Genomic DNA, 25,044 nt, shown 5'->3' with positions numbered 1-25,044 from the left:
CCAAACGAATTTATTAACATCCTCTGGAAAAAGTAAGGTTAATAATCTCACAGATACTGAAGCCATGCATAAAGACCATAAAATGAGCTTGGTTTTATGATTTTTTTCAACTACATTTTCTTTAATTGAATGAACATTCTGATCCTTAATTTCTCAAAATACTTCAATTAGAACACGCAAGAAATAAGCTATTTCAACAACCTTTTGTTCAATTTCTAGTCAAATTCTCATCAGCACGGATCAAGGGAATGGACCCCTAACCTCTTTTTATCTTGTTAGTTAAGCACTAACGACCATGAAAACAATTGTGCTATGAAGCCGCCATGCCAAACATATTAAGTTCACATTTAAATAAGTAATTCCTAGGATAAAATGTAGATTTAAGTCACTAAGAATGGAACCAATTTAATTCATTGCCATGAGATGATCATTCAAAGCAAAAAAAATTATCGACGAATGCTCTTACTACAATCGTAGTCTCTTTTCCCCTGTGGATAGGAAATGCATGTGGAGGAATAATAATGAAACCCTACTGAGAATTGAACTTTATATGTATCGAATGTAAAGTAGCAATTATACTGGTAGGTATCGCTTAACGTTTAGATAGTTACCAAAATACAACTTGACAAATGTGAGACATCCTAAATAATCATAAATGATGACTGTTCAAGATCAATAAGCAATGAAATGATGTAACAAAAACATTCATAAAAAAATTTCATTAACATTTCAAAAATTCAAAGTTACATTGATTGATCTCTGCGCAATCACTTAACCATTAATAATTGACTTGTCATTACATTATAGTTGAGTAATGTTCACCTTTGCTTGACAAGCTCAACATCTTTGAATTTGATTTTCCTTTTTTCCTTTTGCTACCAATTTTCTCCTCTGCGCGGGATGGAGAGTGCAGCCTCTAGCAGATCCAAATGCAGCGCAACGGGTTCTGCATTCCGTACAACGGTGTCGCTGTAGTCTAGATATAATCAATGAATTCAACTTGAAACTTTGTGCTCTTTTTCAAGGTTTTCGAGGATGTCGATACATCTCTTGAGCAAAGACTTAGCATGCTCATTCTTTTCCACTTCATAGACCTGAACAAACTCGCGGCTGAATGCCACTTCTCCACCAGGCAACTGCCTGATAGCTTTCAGTAAGTTCACCATTTCCACAAGGCACTCTGAAGCTGCTATGTGAACCTGAGTTTGTGCATGGATAACAATGTTTAAGGTTCACAATAAAATATCAAACAAACAAAAACATTAAAACTCAATCGAAATAGTATCACGTCAAACCTTCTAACGAACTTGAGCAAGAAATCATACTATATCCCCTTTCATTTCCTTAAAAAGAATTCTATAATTGAAATTACTAGTCATAAATGCCCTTTTTTGAGTAATACTAGTCATAAATGTCTGCTCTTGAACTTTTCTCAAATGGATGACGAGATCAGAGTTTATTTCAGAACATTAACATTTCTTATTGAATGAAGAAACACTGCTAAATGCATGCAGTGGAACCTAGTGGAGACAGGAAAGGATGCCAAATCTATAGAACAGTTACTAAGTTCTATCACCCTAGACATAAGATTGGGTGACCAGAAGACAGGATTGCATAAAAATAAAGTATACAACAGCTATCCATACTTAATTGTCCTAAACAGCAGAGAAAAATAGCTGAATTACTGAAGAATGGATGATATCACAACTGAAAAAAATTTGAGGCAGGAAGAGACACCAGCACGGAGATATCTCTATTCAATGTAATAACAGACAATCAGGTGTAGATAGTGGACGAGATGAAATAGTAGTAATGACACGTGTGAAAGATAGGAAGGCATAATGAAAATGACATACCTGGGCAATTTTTACTGTTTGTATAATTTCAAGTACTTTCACAGAGGTTTTGCAGAACAACTGGAAAGACCAAAATTTTAATTAGAATCCAGGTACAGTACTAGTGAGGACAAAAATGCAACTTTGGGATATGAATCACCTCATGGGCAAAAGAAACTATGCTGGCATATTGAGAAGAATCTTGAGAACCAGCTGTCTCAGTGTGCAGCTTTGAGCAGAGCTCTTTAATTGACGAAAAAACAGACACTTTCACTGCAGAAAGGAAACAAGCATATCAGAACAGGCAAAACTGTTTCACTCTCATGGTAAGGATAAATAATGTTGTGAAGGCAATACCTGGCCATGAAAAGTTTGGTGAAAGTGAAATTAAGAAAAAATCAATCAAGTTCTTCTGCTGTTTAATAATATCAGGTGCCCGTGCTATGTGAATGCATGCTGTTACACAATTTACTATCTTATCATGCGCAGAAGAAAAATCCTCCTTCTCATCTCCTCCTGCAAATAATGAAAAGACATAATCAGACAAATGATATTGAGCTTCTTGCCTCATTTGTCGTCTGGATTTAGAAGCATTGAACTATAAGAAAGTTTTTGGTGGTTTGAGCAATATGATGATTTCCTTATCTGAATACACCGAGTTTCTTAAGTAAAGGAGTCACGTTAGCAGACATATCAGCAACTTGCATCTATTGTCCAAACTGATAACTCCGTGCTGCCTATTTCTCTTATAATAAATCTCTTTTCTCAACTATTTCCTATTCTAAATCCCTTCTGGAAGTCACATTGACCAATGGATCCAAGACCATGACACTTGGAGTAGGTCACTTGACCCCTTTACCCTCTTTGACACAAGATTCCTCTCTTTATGCACCTGGTTGCCTCTTAATCTCATCCATTAGCTGTTCATCTCAAACACTAAATCATTCAGTAACCTTTTTGAATGAATTTGTTGTAAGATAAGATTGTAGCATGGGACAAATAAGAGATATTGAGCTTAATTAAGAAGACGGTCTTTACTATCTCAATCTTCCAAGATCACCCACAGATTGCCTTTTAATCAACTCCTCGGAGAGGCATTAATAGATGCTGAGTCCAACCTATTTAAATTTTTAAAAGAAGGTACTTCGTTCATTCCACTTATTCGCCATAAACTGTGAGTCATCTCAACTCGGTAAGCATACTATTTATTTTTTTTGACAAAGGTAACAAGTTTGTATATAAATCTTCAGCACTGAGGCTGGGATCCAAATAATTTACATCACAGAGCTACATACAACTGAGTAGGCTCAGCAACCCAAAAAAGAAAACCTATCTCTAGGACCTTATCTCATCTTACAAGGATCCTAAGATGTCTACAATTGCTACAGGATCATCTATATACTCCGAACTACACCAATAGCAAAAAGTGATAATGCAGTTCATTTTAATCCTATGCAAAGGACTACTGAAACATTGAAAACATCTTGAATTTCTCTCCTTCTAAATGGTCCACCATATCACTGCTGGGAGAATTCTCTATCTGTTTTTGTCTGTGCTACCACTCCCCTCATTGTTCCAGCTTACTAAAGCCTAACCTACCCTTTTGGGCATAATCCACCTTACGCCTCTGAAACTTGTAAACAAGTTCCACAGTTGGCTAACTACTTCACAGTGTAAAAAAAGATGGTTGATTGTCTCTGCCTTATGCTCACAAAAAAAGCATCTTGAACACATTTGTATCCCCCTCTTCATGAGGTTTTCTTGAGTTAGAGCAACCTCTTTCACTACCAGCCAAGTGAAGACTACCACTTTGTAGGGAATTTTCACTTTCCATATAAGCTTCCAGGGTAAGAAACTAATTTGAGACCCCATCTGATTCGAACTCTTATAAGCAGAGCTGACTGTGAAAAAGCCTTTATTATGGCATTTCCATCTGAGAGTATCTTCTCCTTCCTTTGCTCTTGTATACTGCTCTAAGGTGCCATAAAATTCAGCTAGTCTTTCCACCTCCCAATCTTGCATCAGTCCTATATGTCAGGCTCCACCCTTTTGGAGTCCATACTTCTTGCAGAGTAGACCTCTGTTGCTGATTTAGTAGATAAATATATGGAAAAAGTTGTTTGAGACTGCCACTTCCTAACCAATCATCTTCCCAGGACATGATCTTCCTTCCACTATTTACATTGAAGCTTGTTCTTTCAAAGAAAACATGCCCCAAGTTTCTGATTGACCCCCACATATTGATGCCATAAGCAGAAGATACTTCTTTAGTCTTTCAGAAATCTTCCTTCTCATATTTTCCTTGGATCACCCTAACCTACATCGTCTACTCTTCTTTAGGGAATCTTCACAGCCATTTCATAAGCAAGCTTTTGTTATGTTTTCTCAAATTTCTGATACCTAACCCCCCTGCTTTTAGATAGGATTACAGTTTTTCATTTAACTAAATGGAATCCTTTGTACTCCTTATCTCCTTTCCACAAAAAAATTCTCCTTATGGCATCAATTCTTTCTTCTACTTTGGCTAGAATGGGGAAAATTGTCATCAAATATGTTGGCAAGGCATCTAAGACTGAGTTGATCAAGACTAATCAATCCCTCTGGACAAATATTGTGCTTTCCATCTGGACAATCTCTTCTCACATCTCTCCACCACTCCATTCCAAATATCTTTGGATTTGCTTTTTGCTCCCAGAGGCATCCCCAAATAGATATATATAATTGGCAACTGCCCTATCTCTCCTCCCAAGACTTCTATAAGTTGTTGGATTCTATTCACCTCATTGATTGGGAAAATGTGACTTCCTCCAATTGATGTGGAGACCAGAAATTGCTTCAAAAATAATAAGGATTACCCTCAAAATCTTGAGTTGTTTCTCCTCTGCATCACAGAAGATAAGAGTATCATTTGCATATTGTAAATGTGTGACTTCCACTCTTGCATTCCCATCCTTTGCAACATTAAAGCTCCTTATCCAACCATTACTGTGAGATGTCTTTATCATGTTATTTAAACCTTTCATTTGTCTCAGTCCTAAATCAGAAAGGAAGAAACCTTCCAGAGATCCATTTATTAGCACTAAAAATCTGACAGTACTTATGCAAAATCTCATCCACTTCATTCCAAATCTCATCCTCTGCATGATTCTAAGCATAATGTCGATAAAACACATAGTGATAAATTCCTGAATTACAGTGTTGAACTTCCCAAACCAAGCTTAACAAGACTATTTCAACCATAGAATGACTTACGTAATCGACATACAAGGCTAGTAAACTCCACCCCCCCCCCCTCTCCCACGAGCAACAAAATTAGGTGGTTGCTCCATATAGACTTCTTCACAGTGCAACAACCACCGAAAAGTGCTCAAAATTTGGTACAAAATATATGGATCGTCTTTGAATCAATAGATGAGTCGATTTAAACAAGAAAGTCACTGAAAATTTGGCTAGAACATGCTCATGCGTCGGAGTATTAGATTTGATGGCTGAAAGTGGTCACAATCTGAGAAATAAAATTATATAGGTAGGCTCAGAATGATGACACGACCACACTGAGAAAGAGAATTATATGGGTAGGGTCGAAATGATGGCACGACCCTACTGGAAATTAAAAATTATATGGCTAGAGTCAAATTGACGGCACGACCCTACTAAAATGGAGAAATTATATGGGTAGGGTCTGAATGATGACATGTACCCTACACAAATAAGAAAGGATTCACCAAAAAGAACGGTGCTACACAAATCAGATATGAAAAAATAGTCACGGAAAGATGGCATGATGCTACACAAATCAGATATGAGAAAGTAGTCACCAGAAAGATGACATGCATGGTGCTACACAAATAAGAAACGAGAAAATAGTCACTGGAAAGATACATGGTGACCCAACTTTTGCTAACATAATCGTTGGCTAGACGGGCGACATATATGGGTAATAGCCGCCTGCCGGCAGCGGAAGCTCTTTGATTCTCTACCAAGATCGTAGAGGCTCGATACCATGTGAGAAATATTGAAAAAGAATATTATTGAATTGTGTATCTACATTATTACATTGAGACCTTATTTATCGACACTATATTAGACTCCTTTTCCAACTAGAAAACTACAATACGATCCTTTTCTACGTAGTATTCTATATAGTATATATTATTTCTATTCCTATTCCTATTCTAAGTAGGATTGTATATATTATTCTTGTTCCTACTCCTATTCTCACAGATTCAAAGACAATAAAATATGCATCATTAATTGTCGTACATCTTTAATGAGGGAAATGACAAATAAGATAATTCATGCAATACCTCCTCTAAGATCACTGGACAAATTATTCTGACCACTCGTATTAATTTGCAGACTGCACATGTCAAATAATTGTGGAAAAGCTTTATTGAAGAAGTCTGGATTATTGAATGCCTTTAAAACCTGAAAGGAGACATGACCAAAGGAAATAGTATTTAATGCCATGAAACATGAGGAAGCTAAAACGTTACACAAAATGATCAAATATTAAACTAGACAATAAAAAGCAGAATCTAGATAAAGCATAAGTAAATTACTTTCTACCCAGATTATTTTGTAGTGTATATGGAAAGCAAGCAAGGGTGCAAAGATCATCCCTATCGGCATACAACATATGTACTAAATCCACCTATTTTGCCCAACTTATATCCCAAAGAGCATTTGATTTGCTGTAACTTTCAGTACAGCAGTATAATGTAAGTTCCCTGCCTTTCAAATTATAGCATGCAAACAACAACTATGCCTCAATCCAAGAAGTTTGGTGTCAGCTGTATGATCCTCAGCAACCATGTTGCTCCATTTAACTATACCATATGACATACATTTCCTCTAGAAAACTAATCCAAGCAATTTGGTGTCAGCTGTATGATCCTCAACAACTATGTTGCTCCACTTAACTATACCATATGACATAACATTTCCTCTGAGGTAGGAAAACTCTCTCTGAAAACATTCTGGAATTTCTGATTGAATAGCAAGGAGTCATCAAGACAGTTCCAGTTTGCCAAAACCCAGTGCTCCAGCTTAACAATACATGCAAGTATTCTATTTCATTGAAAGCTTTGCTTTTAGATCCAGCACATATCTATCCGGTTATCCACTTCTTGCTACAAATAATTTTCACCTTTCATCCCTTTGGTGCAAAATCTTGAACATTCTTGACATAAGTTATGGTTTTGAGCATTCAACTATTGGGGGTCTTTTTACCTAGAAAAGAGATTTTGTGTGTGTGGGGTGGGGGGTCAACACACCTGAAGGTTTCAGTAAAGTAAACAAACTTTACAAGCAAATGTCTTAATGAGGCTTTGAACCTATACCGCATACATACTGCTTCAGAATATACCTATGCAAAGTAGGCATATAGCATCATGCATGTCAGTACCTTTTCAGTGCCCGCTGCACAATAAAGTTCCATTTTCTATATTTACATTATCTAAAGCATATTTTATTGGATTATGGAAGAAGCTAAAAGATTGGATCTTCAAAATCCTAGCTACCAGTGTTGAGTGTGTCTGAATGATGTGATACTATTCAACTATGAAGGTTTAATTCATTTCACTTAAGGGTGGTTTAAATTGTGTCACAAGGGATAGCAATCCCAGGAAAAGATACAAGATTATTTTATCTTGCGTTTGGGTTAAGATTTTGCTTCCAAGATTAACAATCCCAGGATTATATATAACACAATTGTATACATAATAACACTATTCTTCCTATTTTACCCTTGAGAGTTATTTGCCTTGAAAGTATGAATTTGACCAACATAGGAAAACTAAATGATTAATTCAAGTTCATTGGCCAATTTAATTAATCAAAATAAACTAATTTATATTCATTTATTGAAAACTTAACTTCAAGAAAACACTAAATAAGGGTACAATGGTAAACTTACATAATTTCTTAATAGACGTGAATCTAAAATGGTGACATATAAATAGGAACAGATGAAGTATAATTTTATACCGCAATCAATGTAGGAAAACAATCCCAGGATAAGACACTTTCTCCAAAGCCCTCTCAACTGAAACTTTTATCTACTTCCCATGAAGTGGGTTCAGAACCTGAGGTCTCAACCCTCAAGTTCAAATCCAAGTAGAGACAAAAACACTAGGTGATTTCTTCCCATCCGTCCTACCCTTAGTAGAAAGAGTTATTGAGTACCTGTTGCATGTGGGAGGTGGCAGCTAGCCCGGACACCACGGTTTTATAAAAAAATGAAAATATTTCATAGACAGATGATTATTCACACAACTACTGTCAGATATTTCAGGCAAAAAAGATTGCATGTTCCTGCCTGCATGAATAAAGGTGCTCAAACAACCAGAGTGCAAATACCTGCTCAAGACAGGAGAAAGCTGCTTCACGATACTTCTTCGTTTTCTTTGAACATGCAGATAATATAAGACTCAAAATGGCATCTGGAGTGTCAGGATCAGCAGCAGAAATTGATTTATGACACGACATACAGAGTGCAGATAACGCAGAGAGTACTGCATCCTTTCCCTGAATCATATCAATGCATTTTTCTGTTAAATTATCACTATCATAATAATTAAACAATAAGCACGATATTCTGTACAGGCTTAAGTAAAAGGATCCGGGTGATAAATTAAGCCTTCAAAGATTGCAAAAAGGGATGGTTACCAATACATATCATTCAGCCATCTAGTTTACCAAACATGGCCGAAGTATACACTACATATACACTCGGCTGCATATGGTGTGTATGTGTGTGTATATTATATGTATATTAGATGTATAGGTATGTATATTTATATAAATTATACACTACATATACATTGTGTACATATTTTGTAAACTAGATGGGCCAAAGGCATTGTGCTGTAATTTTTCTCTTGAAAAAACCCTAAACTATCGTGGTTTGACATGATTTCTCGCAACCCAAACTTGAATCTACTTCAATAATATATTGTAATATGAAGCAAGTTGTAACAACAATATACCAGTGCGATCTCACATATGGGGTATGGGGAGGATGAGGTGTACGAAGACCTTACCCCTATCATTGTGGGGTAGAGAGGACATTTCTGATAGTCCCTCAGCTCAGGAAAAAAATAAATTTCAGAAGAGTTTTGAGAATGCAAGAGTACAAAATCTATGATAGAAATATTAAAGACAGAAAAATATTGACATCAAAACTAGTAAAGTCTAAAGATAACCAAAGTATAATAAACAACCGTAGTAATACAATGGACAAATAAGATAATGTTAGCTAGGTGCTCACTAGAATCATGCTCTACCACTGAAAAGAGACAATAACTTGACTACCTCTTATCTAGGGTCATGTCCTCAGTGAGCTCGACTCATGTCTTGTCTAATTACCAGTGAATTCTTCCCCGGTCTACCTCTCCTGAGACCTGTCATTGCCAACCTCTCGCAACTCCTCATTGGGGAATCTATGTTCCTCCTCTTCACATGTTTAAACAATCTCACCCTCGCTTCCCGCATCTAATCCACCATGGAGGCACTCCGATCTTGCCTTATATATCTTCGTTCCTAATGTTGTCTCTCCTACTATGATTAGTTATCCATCTAAGCATCGTCATTTCTCCTACCTTCATCTTCTCAACGTGAGAGTTCTTCAGCCAACACTCTCGTACAACAATGTCGGTCTAACAACTACTCTATAGAACTTACCTTTAAGTCTTGTGACATATTCTTATTACATAGGACACCGAATGCAAGCCTCCATTTCATCCACCCGGCTCCAATATGATGTGAGTTATCCTTGTCGATCTCCCCATTTCCTTGGATTATAGACCTAGGATACTTGAAGCTTCTTCTCTTCGGGATGACTTGAGTATCAACCTTCACTTTCTCATCCCTCTTGTGATGTGTCACTTAACTTGCCTCCATGTATTTTGTTGTCTTGCTCAACTTGAGGCATTTAGACTCTAAGGTTTATAGTCTATTGCTAACTTTGTCACCTATCTCGTCAATCAATATTATATCATCTGCAAAAAACATACACCATGATACCTCCCCTGGGATATGCCGCATACTTGTCTATCACTAAAGAAAACAAAAAGGGGCTAAAAGTCAATCTCCGATGCAACCCCATCACTACTGAGAAGTGTTTTCGGTCTCCTTTGTTTTTACTCGGGACTTGGCTCTGTCATACATGTTTTTTATTGTTCTAATGTGTGCCATGAGTACACCTCTAGACTCCAAGCATCTCCACAAAACCCCTAGTGGGACCTTGTCATATGCCTTTTCTAGGTCAATGAACACCATATGTAGGTCTCTATTGTATCGTTATACTACTATAATAATCTCCTAACGAGATGATGGCTTCTATAGTTAATATAGACCACTCCAGCATGAATCCAAATTAGTTCTTGAAAATAGACACATCCTCCTCATCTTTATCTCCCCACTCTCTCCCAAACTTTTTAGTGTGGCTTAGTAGCTTGATGTCCCTATAGTTATTATATCATCATTATTCTTATACAATGGAACCACAGTGTTCCACCTCCATTGATCAGGCATTTTAGTTGTCCTAAAAATGACATTAAACAATCCAGTTACCCATTCCATACCTACTTTGCCTACACTAATCCAAAATTCCACCAAGATCTCATCTAGTCTGGTTGCTCTTCCCCTCCTCATCTTACAAAATCACCCATTACAATAATCCCATACTCCTCTCATTTAAGAGTAAATAAGTACGCATGTCATCGTCGTCTAATGTGTGCCTCTTCAACTAATACTTTTGTTATCCTCATCTTTGATACACTTCACTTGGTCTAGGTCGTGGGCCTTCCCCCTCTCTCTCGCCTTGACGAGTCTATACAACTTCTTATCCCCGCCTTTGTCCTCTAGTTCTTTATACAAGCGTTCAAATGTTGTCATCTTTGTCGCTATAACCACTAACTTAGCTCAGTTCTTCGTCGTCTTAAACCTCTCCCTACTAGTCCTCTTTTCCTTATCTCTACTCTTCACTAACTTCATATAAAAAGCCTTCTTGGCTTCCACTATACCCGAGACCTCACCATTCCACCACCAGTCCCCTCTCTGTCAACCAAAGTTATCCTTTGAGATCCCAACATCTCTCTAGTTGCTTCCTTGATGCAATAAGTTGTCCTATTCCACATACTACATGTGTCCCCACAACTATAATATTAAGTGTTACACATAATTTTCTTATTGGATTCACCGTCATATACTCATATTCCATATTAATTGGATTTAAACAAAAAATAATCATAATATTGATCTTCGTTTATGAACTGAATTTTAGTATGATAAAAGAATAACATGGGATCATAATTCAGAAATCACTCTAAGATGAAATTCCTCCAACTAGAACTCTTTTACCCTCTGATTTTAGATGACCACAACACTAACAAAGTAGGAGGATTACAAACTAGTCATTTTGGAAGTATATGATCATTAATACATATTAGTAATTTAACATATATACATACACACAAGCAACACATATACAAGCAGATTTATGATAAACAAAGCATGATGTAGTGATCATAGGTAAAAAAAGAATACTATTACAATATTTCTTAAAAAAAAAAACTTTAACAACATGAAAAAACGTGTTAAGAAACAACATAGTACTTCATTTTGCTTCATTTTATGTGATAGTTGTTAGTTTGGAAACAGAGTTTAAGACATAATTTAAATTTTGTATTATATTGTGGCAATGTTGTTCATAACAAGGGAGACATTCGGAATTGCAACTACTAGAGGGGTATCAAGTTGCTAAGCAACACTATGAAGGTTTGAGAGAGGGTGATGGAGTTGAGGTTGAGGAGGCTCGTGAGTATTTTTGAGAACCAGTTTGGATACATGTCAGGACGCTCGACTACAAAAACCAATCATCTCGTAAGGAGACTAGTGGAGTAGTATAGGGAGAGGAGGAACTTACACATGTTGTTCATTGACCTAGAAAAGACTCACGACAAAGTACCTAGGGAGGTGCTTAGAGGCTAGTAGTGTACATGTTGCGCACACAAGGTCGATTAAGGACATGCATGATGGAGCTAAGACCCAAATAAGAATAGCGGGAAGGGACTTAGAGCAATTCCCCGTGTTAATGGGGTTGCACCAAGGATCAACCCTAAGCCCCTTTTTATTTGTCTTGGTGATGGATGTATTGACGCGACAAATTCAAGGTGAGGTGCCATGATGTATATTATTTGCAGATGACATAATTTTGATTGACGATACTCACAAAGGAGTTCATGCTAAGTTGGAGTTTTAGAGACAAACCCTGAAGTCTAAAGAGTTTAGGTTGAGCAGGACCAAGACAAAATACCTAGAGTGCAAGTTTAGTGAGGTGACATACGATACTACTGTGGAAGTGAGGCTTGATCAACAAGCCATCCAAAAGAGAGGTAATTTCAAGTATCTTGGGTCTATTATCTAGGGAGATGGAGAGATACACAAGGATGTCACTCAACGTATTGGTGCAGGATGAATGAAATGGAGGCTCGCATCCAAAATCTCGTGTGATAAAAAGTTGCCACCTAAACTTAAAGGCAAGTTCTACAGAGTGATGGTTAGACCAATTATGTTGTATGGGGCAGAGTGTTGGCCACTCAAGAACTTTCACATTTAGAAAATGAAGGTGGCAGAGATGAGGACGTTGTGATAAATATATGGGTCTACTAGGAGGGATAGGATTAAGAATGAGGATATATGAGACAAGGTGGGAGTGACTTAAGTGGAAGACAAGATGCGGGAAGCAGTAGCCTGAAGAAGTATTGGGAAAAGATGATTAGATAGGACATGACACAATTGTAGCTTACCGAGAACATGACCTTAGATAGAAAGGTGCGTAGGACGCAAATTATGATAAAAGGTTAGGAGGTAGGAGTGCATTGTCGTGGTGCCCTTACTAGTAGTCTTAGGGCTATGCTTGTAGTTTCTTATTCTTCGATTTTGTTGATATCTTTTGTTTAGTGTTAGCTTGATTGTAGTATTATTTGGTTGTAGTACTTTCTGCTACTATTTGTTGTTAAACCTATTGTCTCTTGTACTCCCATTACGTTTTTCTTTAATCTATTTATGTCTTGAGCAAAGGGTCTATTGAAAACAGCCTCACTACCTCACCTCTAAGGTAGAGGTAACGTCTACATACACTACCCTACCCAGACCTCATTATGACATGCTTTTTTATTTTATCTCATGGGTTGTTTGATTGAACAATGTTTAAGACATTGAACGGGTCTATCGAAAACAACCTCTTTACCTCACCTTTGAGCAAAGGGTCTATCGAAAACTGAACATGTTGCATATTACTCCTCTACTTCATTTTATCTGATGTTGTTTGATTGAACAGAGTTTAAGACAATAAGAATTTGTATTATATATATGAGAAATATAAGAGAAGAATATTATTGAATTCTTGCATCTATATTACTACAGAGAGACTCTATTTATAGACACTACGATACAATTCTTTATCAAGTAGGAAACTATACACTATTCCTATTCCTATTCCTATTCTAAGTAGGATTGTATATACCTATTCCAATTCTAACACTCCCCCTCAAGCTGGTGCATACAAGTCATATGTACCTAACTTGTTATAGATGTAATTAATACGACCGTGAGGAGCTTGGTGGAGATACTTGCAAGTTGATCACTCGACTTCACAAATTGACAGTCAATCTCAATGTGCTTAGTCTTCTCATGAAATACTGGATTTTATGCAAAATGCTCATAAAACACAAAATGATTAGCCCCACTATGAGTCATGCCAAACTCTTGAATTGTTATGTTGAACTTCCCAAACCAAGCTCGAGAAGACTATATCAGACCATAAAGTGAACTACGCAATCGACATACAAAGGCTACTAGACCCCCACCCACCCACCCACCCAGTAACAAAACCAAGTGGTTTCTCCATATAAACTTATTCACAGTATAGCGGGTCGCCAAAAAGTGCTCAAAATATGGTATAAATATATGGATCATTTTGGAATCAATAGATGAGTCGATATTAACCACAAAAGTCACCGAAAACATGACCAAAACATGCTCATGCATCGGAGTATTAGATTTGATGGCCGAAAGTAGTAACAATCTAAGAAATAAAATTATATGGGTAGGGTTGGAATTATGGAACAACCCTACTAAGAAAGAGAGTTATATGGGTAGGGTCGCGACCCTACTGAAAAATCAAAATTATATGGGTAGAGTCGGATTGACGGCACGACCCTACTGAAAAAAGAGAACTTATATGGGTAGGATCGCAATGATGGCACGACCTTGCACAAATAAGAAAGTAGTCACCGGAAAAAATGATGTTACGCAAATCAAATAAAAAGTAGTAAACGGAAGGATGGCACAGTGCTACACAAATTGGATATGAGAAAGTAGTCACTAGAATGATGGCACGATGCTACATAAATAAGATATGAGAAAATAGTCACCAGAATGATGGTACGGTGCTTCACAAATTAAATATGAAAAAAGTAATCACTGGAAAGATATGCTCTAATATATCACTTAGGCCTAACACAACCCCAAAAACCAGTTCATTCCCCAACCAATGTGGGACTTTTTCCCACTCTAACACCCCCTTCACTCCCAGGCCCAACAGAAGCGTGGACCGAGAGTCCAAACGCAGATGGACCTGACTCTGATACCATGTGAGAAATATAAGAGAAGAATATTATTGAATTGTTGTATCTACATTATTATAGAGAGACCCTATTTATAGATACTACAATCGAAGTTTCTCGGACTCGGGTGCAGGTGTCCGATACAGGTGCGGATCTAGAGGTTCGGATCCTTCATGTATCTAATTTTTTAAGATTCGGGGATATGGATCTATTTATGGATACGGGTGCAGGGATTCGCCTAAATATAATTAAAATATCTAAAAATAGAGTTATAAAACCTAAATTATGAGATATTATGTGGAGAACTTGAGGAGAATCTTGGATAACGATTAAAGGAAAATGAGTGACATAGCAAATTCTATATAAAAGGTATTCCATTTTCTTCAATTTCACCTTAGCTTTTGTATTGATTATAGAAATCATTAAAACTGTCCAGACTTTCTCCATCGATTTTGGTCAAAATACCCAAAATTAGTTGACCAAATCAGACACGGATCCCACACCCACACCCATGTAGTGTCAACACGGGTGAGGCGCCAAAAGTGAAGAGTTCGAGCAACTTAGATTACAATACAATCCTTTATCAATTAGGAAATATATACTATTCCTATTACTATTACTATTCTTATTCTTATTCCTGGTCCTATATATATATATATATATATATATATATGTGGCCAAGTGAAAAGCTAGTTTGGCTGAGAAAATATTACAAAATTTAAAAGTTGAAAAAGTTTAGTGATGTAAATTCTTTACAAAATTGTGACATATGCATAAAATAATATTACTATCAGCGGAATCATGTTAAAAGATCTTGGAACATCCCAAAATGGAAAGGCTACCATATAAACTAGAATGGAGCGAATGAGAAGAAATAATACCAGTTTACCCAAGGAAATAAAAAGGTAAATGTACCAATTCCTACCTCCCATATGCGTCCAGGGATTTCTTTCAAGAGGGATGAGAGGAGTACATGGTGCTGTGAGGAAACCACCTCACCAAGGATGTCACAGAGCTTACTTACTGCCTGAGCAGCCTGCATGATAAATAGGATAGTAAAACTCTTGAAACAGCCCAAAATACCTTTTTCGCTAAGGTGCAAGGGGAAAAATGCAGATAGTTAAATTTTCATGCACTTATCTAGGAATATAAGAAAGATCATTAGTACCTTCTGTTTACGAGACCATGAGGATGACATAATTCCTCCGCTGATAAGCTCAACGATCTCCCCCAAGTACAATTGAAGAGTAACCCGTTCACTACTCATATTTTCCTCCCACATTTCTTCATACAGATTAGAAACAGATTTTTCATCCTCAAATCTGCATAAGATTATATATTGGTGTCAACTGATAAGCACTAGTCATAGAAAATACCGTTAGGAGAAATTTAAAATACTGGGCATCACAACCGGACAAAACCTGCAAGCTCAAGTAGAAGGTTCAATTATGTAAATATTGTTGGAAGTATGTAAATATTGCTCTAAAAGAGGGGGATGGGGGTACTTGTTACCATTTCCCAATAAAAAGGGAAGGTGGTGGAGGTAGAATAAACAGAAAGTTCAGAGTTCACATTGACTACTACATCAGGCTGCCCTACCACTAGAAGTTTAAGAACTTCATAACACTTCCATTTTAAAATGACATAAAATATTTGTCAAAGGTGGCCCTTAAGTCAGTAGCCAACAAATAAAGCACAGGATTCAATCAGAATTATCAAGGAAGGAAAATATAAGGATCATGATCATTTGAATAATATCAGAAACTGGACTTCAAACCATAAAGAAGAACGTCACTCATTAACTGGAAGTCTAAGGACAACACTTGACAACAGATGATTTAGCGAAACAAGAGGGCATATTCTTACAGAGAATTGATAGAAAGAAACTGACAGCAAAACCTACCAGTAAGCAAATTTGGGGGGAAAAAAAGAACCAAGAAACAGCTTGCAAGATTGACGTTAAAAGCAGGTATTATCCTGACCTCGAACTTCTCCCAAATATCCAAACTCGGAGAGTTGGGCAATAAAAAGTGCCATTCATGTGTAGAATAGGATACCAGATAACCGGTTCCCTAACTATACTACTCCGGAGAGAGGAATTAAATCCATTTTATGCATTTGAAACAAGATAATATAATATTCTTGAATTTGCTGTCCCAGTAATCTTGAATTTGTTGTCATGTCATGTCAAGAGAAGTTAGCATTGTCCCATTATCCCAAATCCATACTGCTTAGGTTGTCATGTCATGTAAATTTTTTATGTTCATTTTTACATTTCTATTCTTCGTTTGAACAAGATAACATGGCAATATATAGATCCTTCGATAATTAAGGTTACCTCATTTTATACACATAGATACGTTGTCATGTAAGAAGTGACAGCAAATTCAAGATTACTGGGACATGCTAACTTCTCTTGGGAAAATTGACATAACATGATCGCAGGCTATGAAATAGAGAAAGGAAAGATAAGAGTCTGACCTTGAAATAAATATTACTGGCACAATCACATCATTATATCCACCCAAAACATCAGCAGCTGAGGAAAAGTAGCTTTTCAATAAAACTGCACATGCAATCTGTTCATTCCTGTCCCCGAGATGTAAAGCAGCAGTGTCTTCAATCAACTTCTGGGCCTGGGAAGGAGTTGCATACTTCAGAACTGTGGCACAAGCATTTGCAAACGCACGTTTTGAAGTAGCACTTCTTTCCTCCTTAACAGCTTGAAATAGAAGTCTCAGTAGCATGGTTGTAAAAGGTTTGATATTTACGCCAACTTTCTGCGCTAACAAGCTTATAAAATTTGCAACACCAACCCTGTCAATAGGAGAACAAATAACGTGACATGAGAATTCAGAATTAGATCAATGGCGGTTCATCACCAAACAAATGGGATCTCTTCAATTTTTGAGATCAAAAGGTAATTAATCATTCAAGTCACACACACATACAATACAGAGATTTTTGGAGAGATGTGGAGCATGCAGGGACGGTATTCTAATTTCAGAAGAATGCTCAATGACTGGAAAATTGAGAAATTGACAGATCAGCTGAATACTAAACCAGCTGGGGTTATTCCAGGGTACAACAGACAGTGAAGGATTAAAATAGAGCTCCAGATGTTACTTATGCTGTGAAGATTCAGAGTTTAATAGCCACGTGTCTTACACTGTAGTGTCACTTCTCAACTGTTGCAACTATTTTTAAGTATAGTTGGAATCAGGTGGTCTATCCCAAAAACTACAACTGACCCTACCGAGGTACTGGTACAATCAGGGGGGAAATTTCAGGCAAAAGAAATGGTGGAACCTCATCACAGTTTGCATTTGTTGGATAACCTGGAAGGAAAGGAATGCCAGGTGTTCCATTTTGAAGGCAGAAGCAGGCAAGCAGCTCTACTCAGAAGTTAAAAATGAATTGTATCTTGCTGATTATGTTTTGGTGCAAAGAAAATTATGTAAATGATGATGAATCCATAATAGACTTGATAAAATCCTTGTACGAAGAGCAAGGATAGGTTTTTGCTTACTTTTGGAATATGTAACAGTGCTATCAAAAGCGAAAAGCACAAAAAAGCTCTAAGGTTTGTTGGAGCTTTAAGTGCAAAGCGCAAATAAAGTGTGAGCTTTATTGAGAAAAGGTGCAAATGGAGAAAAGATACAAGTTATATATATGTTCAGTCCAAGACTAATAATTATACGCATAAATAACAAATATATGGACAAGGAAATTGATTGTTTTTACAATAAAGGGAAATATCAATGGTTTAGCGTCACCTCTTCAGGAAATGCTCATTCACAAGGAAAAGAATCTCTTAGAATCTTGATGACGACATTGAAGCGCACATTAAGCGAGGCGAAGTGCTCAATACGAGCCTCGCTTCAGGGTTTAAGCGTGCTTTAACCGCGCCTATGTTCGTAGTTAACACTGATATGTGTAGTTACTGTTAGAATAGGAATAGATATATATAATCCTACTTAGAATAGGAATAAGAATATGAATAATCATAGGAATAGTAGTAAATAGTATCCTTCTTGGTAAAGGCAGTGTTGTAAAAGGCGCTCGCCTTTCGCCTTTGGAGACAAGGCGAGGTGAGGCACTATCACCTATCTGCAGCGAGGCGAGGCAATTTGAAAATGGCGAGCTATGGCGACGAAAAGGCGATGGCGAGGCGACTGGCTTCGCCTTTTTTTTAAAGGTCTAATTTAGTAATTAAAAGCCAAAATTAGGGTTTTTCTTGGGTATTTTTGCAAACTTTCACCTTCGCGACCTGCGCTCCTCTTCTCCTCAGTCGCGACCCTTCAAGAGTCGAGCTTCTTCACGACTGCTGCCAAGTACGAGACCTTTTTTTTTTCTTCTTCATTTCTTCTAGTTCTTCTCTTCTTCATTTCTTCTAGTTGTTCTCTTCTTTTCTTCTTCTCTACTCTGTTTTTCAGTAGTGAGTGGCTGAGACCGTCACTGTGCTCTGTTTTCCAGTGGTAATGTAGTAGTGACCTGAGTGCTCTGATCTGTTGCAGTGCTCTGATGTTAACAAAAAAGACATTGGAGTATTGCTTTTAGAGTTCTAGTATTGCTTGTCAATTGTCTTATGAATTATTGAGTCATTCAAGTTCTAGACTTTTGATATCTACTATTAGTTTTTGAATTGAAATATTTGCTAATGAATGTTATTGTTTTTGAGATTTTGGATATTTATATATGAAATTAAATATTTTAAATTTTTGATATTAATTGGCGCCTCAATTCAAAAAGGTGAGCACCTCGCCGTGAGGCAAGGCAAGTTGCCCTTGTCGCCTTTCGCCGTCGAAAACACTGGGTAAAGGATTGTATTGTAGTGTCTATAAATAAGGTCTTTGTGTAATAATGTAGAAACAACAATTCAATAATATTCTCCTATATTTCTCACATGGTATCAGAGCCTTTACAATCTTGGTAGAGAATCAAAGAGCTTCCGTTGTCAGCGGGTGGCTATTACCCATATATGTCGCCCGTCTGGCCAACGATTATGTTAACAAAAGTAGGGCCAATGATATATGCATCGAAAACTTAGTCAAACAGGTCAACATGCATCAATATTTGGTGACTTCCTAGGGTTGTTTTGTATCAACCCCATATCCGTCAGTATTTGTGTAGCACCGTGCTATCTTTCCGATGACTACTTTGTCATATTTAATTTGTGTATCACCGTGCCATCTTTCCGGTGACTATTTCTTCATATCTAATTTGCGTAGCATCATGCATCTCTTCGGACTACTTTTCATATTTAATTTGCATAGTACCGTGGATTTTTCCGAACTACTTTCTCATATCTGAGTTGCATAGCACCGTGTGTTTTTTCGGTAACTCCTCAGATTTGATTTGCATAGTTCCATTCGTCTTTCTGGTGACTCCGCAAATCTTATTTGCATAGGGTTGTGCCATCATTGGGACCCTACCCATATAATTTATCTTTTCCAATAGGGTCGTACCATCATTCTGACCCTACCCATATTATTTCTCTTTTACAATAGGGTCGTGCTGTCAATCCGACCTTTCCTATATAATTTCTATTTTCTAGTTGGGTTGTGTCATCATTCCGACCCTACCCATATAATTTTATTTCTTAGATTGTGACCACTTTCAGCCATCAAATCTAATACTCCGGTGTATGAGCATGTTTCGACCGGTCTTTCGGTAACTTTCGTATTTAATATCGACTCGTCTATTGGTTCCAACACAATCCATATATTTATACTAGATTTTGAGCACTTTCCAGCGACCGCTGCATTGTGAAAAAGTCTATATGGAGCAAACACCTAATTTTATTGCTCATGGGGGAGTTTAGTAGCCTTGTATGTCTATTACGTAAGTCACTCTATGGCCTTAAATAGTTTGTGCAGGCTTGGTTTGGGAAGTTTAACACTGTAATTTTATCACTATATTTTATTGACATTATGCATCAAATTAAGTATTTCATGGACGACCAAATACATTGAGATAGGCTGGCAATATGCATCAAATCTAATATTTCATAAGAAGACTAAGCACATTGAGATTGATTGTCAATTTTGTGAAGTCGAGTGACCAGCTTGCAGATATCTCACCAAGCCCTCATCAGTCCTCGTATTAGTTACATTTGTAACAAGCTAGGTACATGTGATTTGTATGCACTAGCTTGAGGGGGAGTGTTAGAATAGAAATAGGTATATACAATCCTACTTAGAATATAAATGGGTATATACAATCCTACCTAGAATAGGAATAGGAATACGAATAGCCATAGGAATAGGAGTAGCAAATAGTATCATATTTGGTAAAGGATTGTATTGTAATGTCTATAAGTAGGGTCAGTGTAAAAATGTAGAAACAACAATTCAATAATACTCTTCTCACATATTCCTCACAGATACCAGCACAACCTTTGTGCTTTGATTTTAAAACAAATGTTACCTTCTCAAAAAAGAGATAATACAGAGAATAAGATAAATGTAGACTAAAATCCAATCAAATTGCAATTTTCATGTAAAAATTACATATGGGACTTGCAAAATACCTGGTATTTAATCCAACACCAACACGAACTAACTGAGCAACACGAGGTACTAATAACTCCACCGACTGGGAATCAATAACATCAATGCAACGATCAAGAGTTTCCCACATTGGTGAGCCCTTAGCTATTGATATACGGAGGTTTTCAAGCTTTTCGGTTTGTATACCAACATTTGCTGCGTGCAACTGAGATAAGGGAGAGGCCCGAAGAAAAGGGGAAAACATTAGAAAATGAAAAGAAAAATAGAATAATGTTCCAGACACTAATAAGTACCAAAGCAATATCAGAAACCACAGAATTTGCCAGACCTCAACGTAATTTAACCCTTGGTCTTCCAGGCTTGATAAGCTTTCAAGCATGCAGCAGACTAGGTCAGGTAGATGTGGCCGCAGTGCAACACCTGCACCCTGCAATTATTGAAAAAAACTGTTAAAAGAACCAAATTGGATTGTTTGAAGCTGAAACGAACTTATTGGATCTACGCAAGCAAGAAAAAGGTGGGATATTTGCATGGGCACTAGATTAGAATAGACAAGTTTCTCTTTCATCTAAAACATCTTCTACCATATACACATGATGATCGCCAACCACCAGAAAAGAACTTTAACATTCAACTCTGGTGCAATAATGCAAGAACATTACAGAACGAAGCAAAGAAAATTCTTCACAGTCAAGTATGAACAGAAGCACCATAATGATCTGACTGAAATGATTAACAGAGAAGGAAAAGACATGGCATTATGAGTATTTTAGAAACTGGAAGGTCTACAAGACAGATTCATTAGTTCAATTTTCTAGATAGAATGAAACCTTTGTGAGTTTTGTAACCACTCCAATGGATGCCTTGCGAATGCTTTCAACTTTACTCATTATGCCTTCAGATAGCAGTAACGGCAACACAATCTCCATTGTCTTTGTTGCCTCTGAAACTTGTGTGAGAGAAACATCACATAATCTCAATGTTAGATTAGTAATAGCCCGGCATAATCTGTCACCCGAATTTCGTACAGACTCCTTTATATCATCCATCGCACGGTAAGCAGTAGTCCATATTCTTTTTAAGTGCTTCTCAACCTATATCATATGCAATGCTGACATTGTCAGATAAGGCAACAATTATGCCCTCTACAATAAGGGATACCACAGATAACCAGATCAACAAGTACATCAAATTAAAGGATATGAACGATATTCCAAACTATAAAAACGCAAGACTGGAAAATTCCAGGAAAAGCATATTTATCAATTGCTCCCTTACAAGCAATGCAGAGTGGGAAGAGTAAGCCATAATTTACATCCAAGAAAGTGCCTCATTCTGATATGAAAACACATGACAGGCTCCTCTAAGGCTTACCAAAACTACTTTCCTAGTCCCAAAGAGACTTATTTGAGAATGGATCTTTAAACCCCATCACTGGAACAGGTTTTGGTGTTTGTACACCTGATATTACATTATCATCCATTCTTCATGTACCTGAGTTTCCTGTTATCTTCCTGTTATCTGTTAGCCCCATCACTGAAGAACTAAGTTGTAGTAGTGAGTTCTTCCTCAACCACTGTGTTTTTAAGGATCTTCAAAAAAGGAACAGGATTGGCAGTTGTAAATTGCATGACGACTTATAACTATTTGGTTGGGACTGGAGACTCTAGTTAAGCCCTTTTTTGGAGGAAATAAGGATGTTAATCAAGAAATAACCCAGTGGCATAGACGGTTGGGGCACCCATCCTTTTTGGTTTTACAGATGTTGTACCCTAATTTGTTTTCCAGACTAAGTTTGACTCCATGTTTTATAATGCTTGTGAATATATCAAGCATACGAGAAACTCTTACCCTTTGAGTGATAATAGAAGTACTAATATTACGATTATTCAGCCAGATGTCCGAGGTCCTAAAACTACTTCTTTGCCTGAAAATTGATAGTTTGTTACCTTTATTGATTATTACCCTAGGATAACCAAAACTCCAAAAGTGAGGTTTTCTCTTGTTTTTAGTCATTCCATAAGATAATTTGTACTCAATTTGAGCCTCAGATATTTGTGAACTGAAAATGGCACATAATACATACATAAAAGATTTGGTGCTTAAGGGAGTTCAATGGGATAATCCATCAAACTAGTTGTCCCTACACTAGTGCACAAAATGGGGTTGTTGGAAGAACAAATAGGCATTTGTTCAAAGTGGCAAGATCTCTTATGTTAACCCTGAATCTACCAAAAAACCACTGGGGATGCCATTCTAGTTGTTGTATATCATATCAAAAGAAATGCCACTTAAAACCCTCAATCATCAGAGTCCTCTCGAGGCATTAAAGGGTGAGAATAAACATATTATTCCTCCGAAAAATGTTTAGGTTTGGTTCACACTAGGAGTTCTAGGAAACTTGATCTTAGAGCCCTTAAGTGTGTCTTATTGGGTATTCTCCTACACAAAAAGGCTACAAATGATTTCATCCTCACTCCAGGAGATCTATTGTCAGCATGCATTTTACGTTATAAGAATTTGAGCTATTTCAGGCTTACACCATCACCTCTTCAGAGGAGAGCAATAAGAAGGAAAAAATGATTCCCCCTAGTTCCACTGTTAAAACCACTACCCATAGGGAAAAGTGAAGTTGGAGAAATAACTCAAGGGAAGTTGTTGGGTATTCGGATAAATATGCTTTGATAACTTACTCAAGAAGAAATAGAGCAAAAAATCTCATAATGCAATCTGTCAAAGTTGAATTCTCTTATACTGGTGAGTTATCTATATTTTTCTGAAAATGGACATACATCAGGGCATCAGGCTTGATCTTTAGATGACAAAAGATCTACATCTGATTATTGTACACTCGCAGGAGGAACCTAGTTACTTGGAGAAGTAAGAAGTAAAATATAATTGCAAGATCAACTGTAGAAGCAGAATAGAGTTATGTCCGAGGGCATTTGTGAGCTTCTTTGGCTACAAAAGTTACTAGAAGAATTGATATTTTTCAGGAAAAAGAAAAGGAAACTTTCCTTGTAGTACGATAACAGAGTCGCAATCTATGTCACCATTCTTTAAGAAAAAGTTGCAATCTATGTTACCATTCCTCAAAATAAAAATTGCAATCAATTAGCTCAGAATCTTTTTTTTTTTTTTTTGAGAATTATCAATTAGCTCAGAATCTTGTTCAACATACTGAACAAAACATATTGAAATTGATTGGGAATTCATGAAATAGAAAATTACTAGTGGCACCTTGAGTTCACTTCATGTACCTTCAGAAGTACAGCTAGCAGATGTACTTACAAAAGGCCTCAGTAAAAGGACTTCTCATACTCTGGTTTGCAAGGTGGGTGTTTACGACATTTTTGCTCCAACTTGAGGGGAGTGTTGATTGTGTTAATTCATTAGCATGATTTTTTTTATGACAAGGGAAACCCGCAACCGCTACCCTTTGGGTGCGAACAAGGTAAAACCCCTGCTTCTATGCAATAGCTTGTAAACCACACAGTAGAGTAACCCGCACTGGCAAGCCCAGTGCGACAAGCTCGACCCAGAAGTCAAACCCCTAACTTTCGCTGGCAAGGGGTTTTGAACTTGAGACCTCCAACATGGAAGTCCCAAGCCCAAACCACTAGGCCACCCGAAGGGTAATTCATTAGCGTGATTTTAGGAAATCATTTTTCCTTTTCCTAGCGTAATTATACGAAAAACGTATTTTTTTTATTTCATTTGATTGTCTTTCCTTAATTAGTTAAGATTTACTTGTATAATACCCCTTTCTCATGGGATGTAAAGGCATACTGAAATACAAAAAAAGCATTTTCTTCTTTCTTCTTTATCAAATTTTACAATATCTCACCGCATCATCAAACTTTCTGATACTATCATATTAGTTATCTCTTTTGGTATAGCTTTTAGAAGCATCAAGCATCAACAAAATATCCAATGTGACCAAAAGAAACTGCCCAACTGTTTTTAGTTTTTGTAATACAGAAACCACTAGCTCAGTTCAGAAAATGTTTAGTGAGGGTAGACCAAGTGGACCTCAACAAGCAATTATGATGGACAATCAAAACG

General features: G+C 37.0%; 1 protein-coding gene across 2 annotated transcripts in view; it reads right to left on the bottom strand.

Moving 5' to 3' along the window:
• Positions 1–688: 688 nt before the first annotated feature.
• Positions 689–25,044, bottom strand: part of LOC102596797 (proteasome-associated protein ECM29 homolog) — a 52,542-nt gene continuing 28,186 nt past the window's right edge. For both annotated transcript variants that reach the window (XM_006356315.2, XM_015312811.1), the window contains 12 exons: positions 21,810–22,073; positions 21,308–21,406; positions 21,000–21,184; positions 16,949–17,284; positions 15,636–15,789; positions 15,393–15,503; positions 8,196–8,363; positions 6,143–6,263; positions 2,193–2,351; positions 1,996–2,108; positions 1,857–1,916; positions 689–1,199 (listed from right to left, as the gene is read on the bottom strand). In XM_006356315.2, the coding sequence (XP_006356377.1) occupies positions 996–1,199; positions 1,857–1,916; positions 1,996–2,108; positions 2,193–2,351; positions 6,143–6,263; positions 8,196–8,363; positions 15,393–15,503; positions 15,636–15,789; positions 16,949–17,284; positions 21,000–21,184; positions 21,308–21,406; positions 21,810–22,073 (1,974 nt within the window). In that variant the 3' untranslated portion in view covers positions 689–995. The remainder of the gene's footprint in view (positions 1,200–1,856; positions 1,917–1,995; positions 2,109–2,192; positions 2,352–6,142; positions 6,264–8,195; positions 8,364–15,392; positions 15,504–15,635; positions 15,790–16,948; positions 17,285–20,999; positions 21,185–21,307; positions 21,407–21,809; positions 22,074–25,044) is intronic.

This window comes from Solanum tuberosum, unplaced genomic scaffold (genome assembly GCF_000226075.1).
Source record: "Solanum tuberosum cultivar DM 1-3 516 R44 unplaced genomic scaffold, SolTub_3.0 scf00217, whole genome shotgun sequence".
NCBI classification, from domain to species: domain Eukaryota; kingdom Viridiplantae; phylum Streptophyta; class Magnoliopsida; order Solanales; family Solanaceae; genus Solanum; species Solanum tuberosum.
The sequence above is the reverse complement of the archived record's forward strand: the minus strand, read 5'-3'. Positions and strand labels throughout refer to the sequence as shown.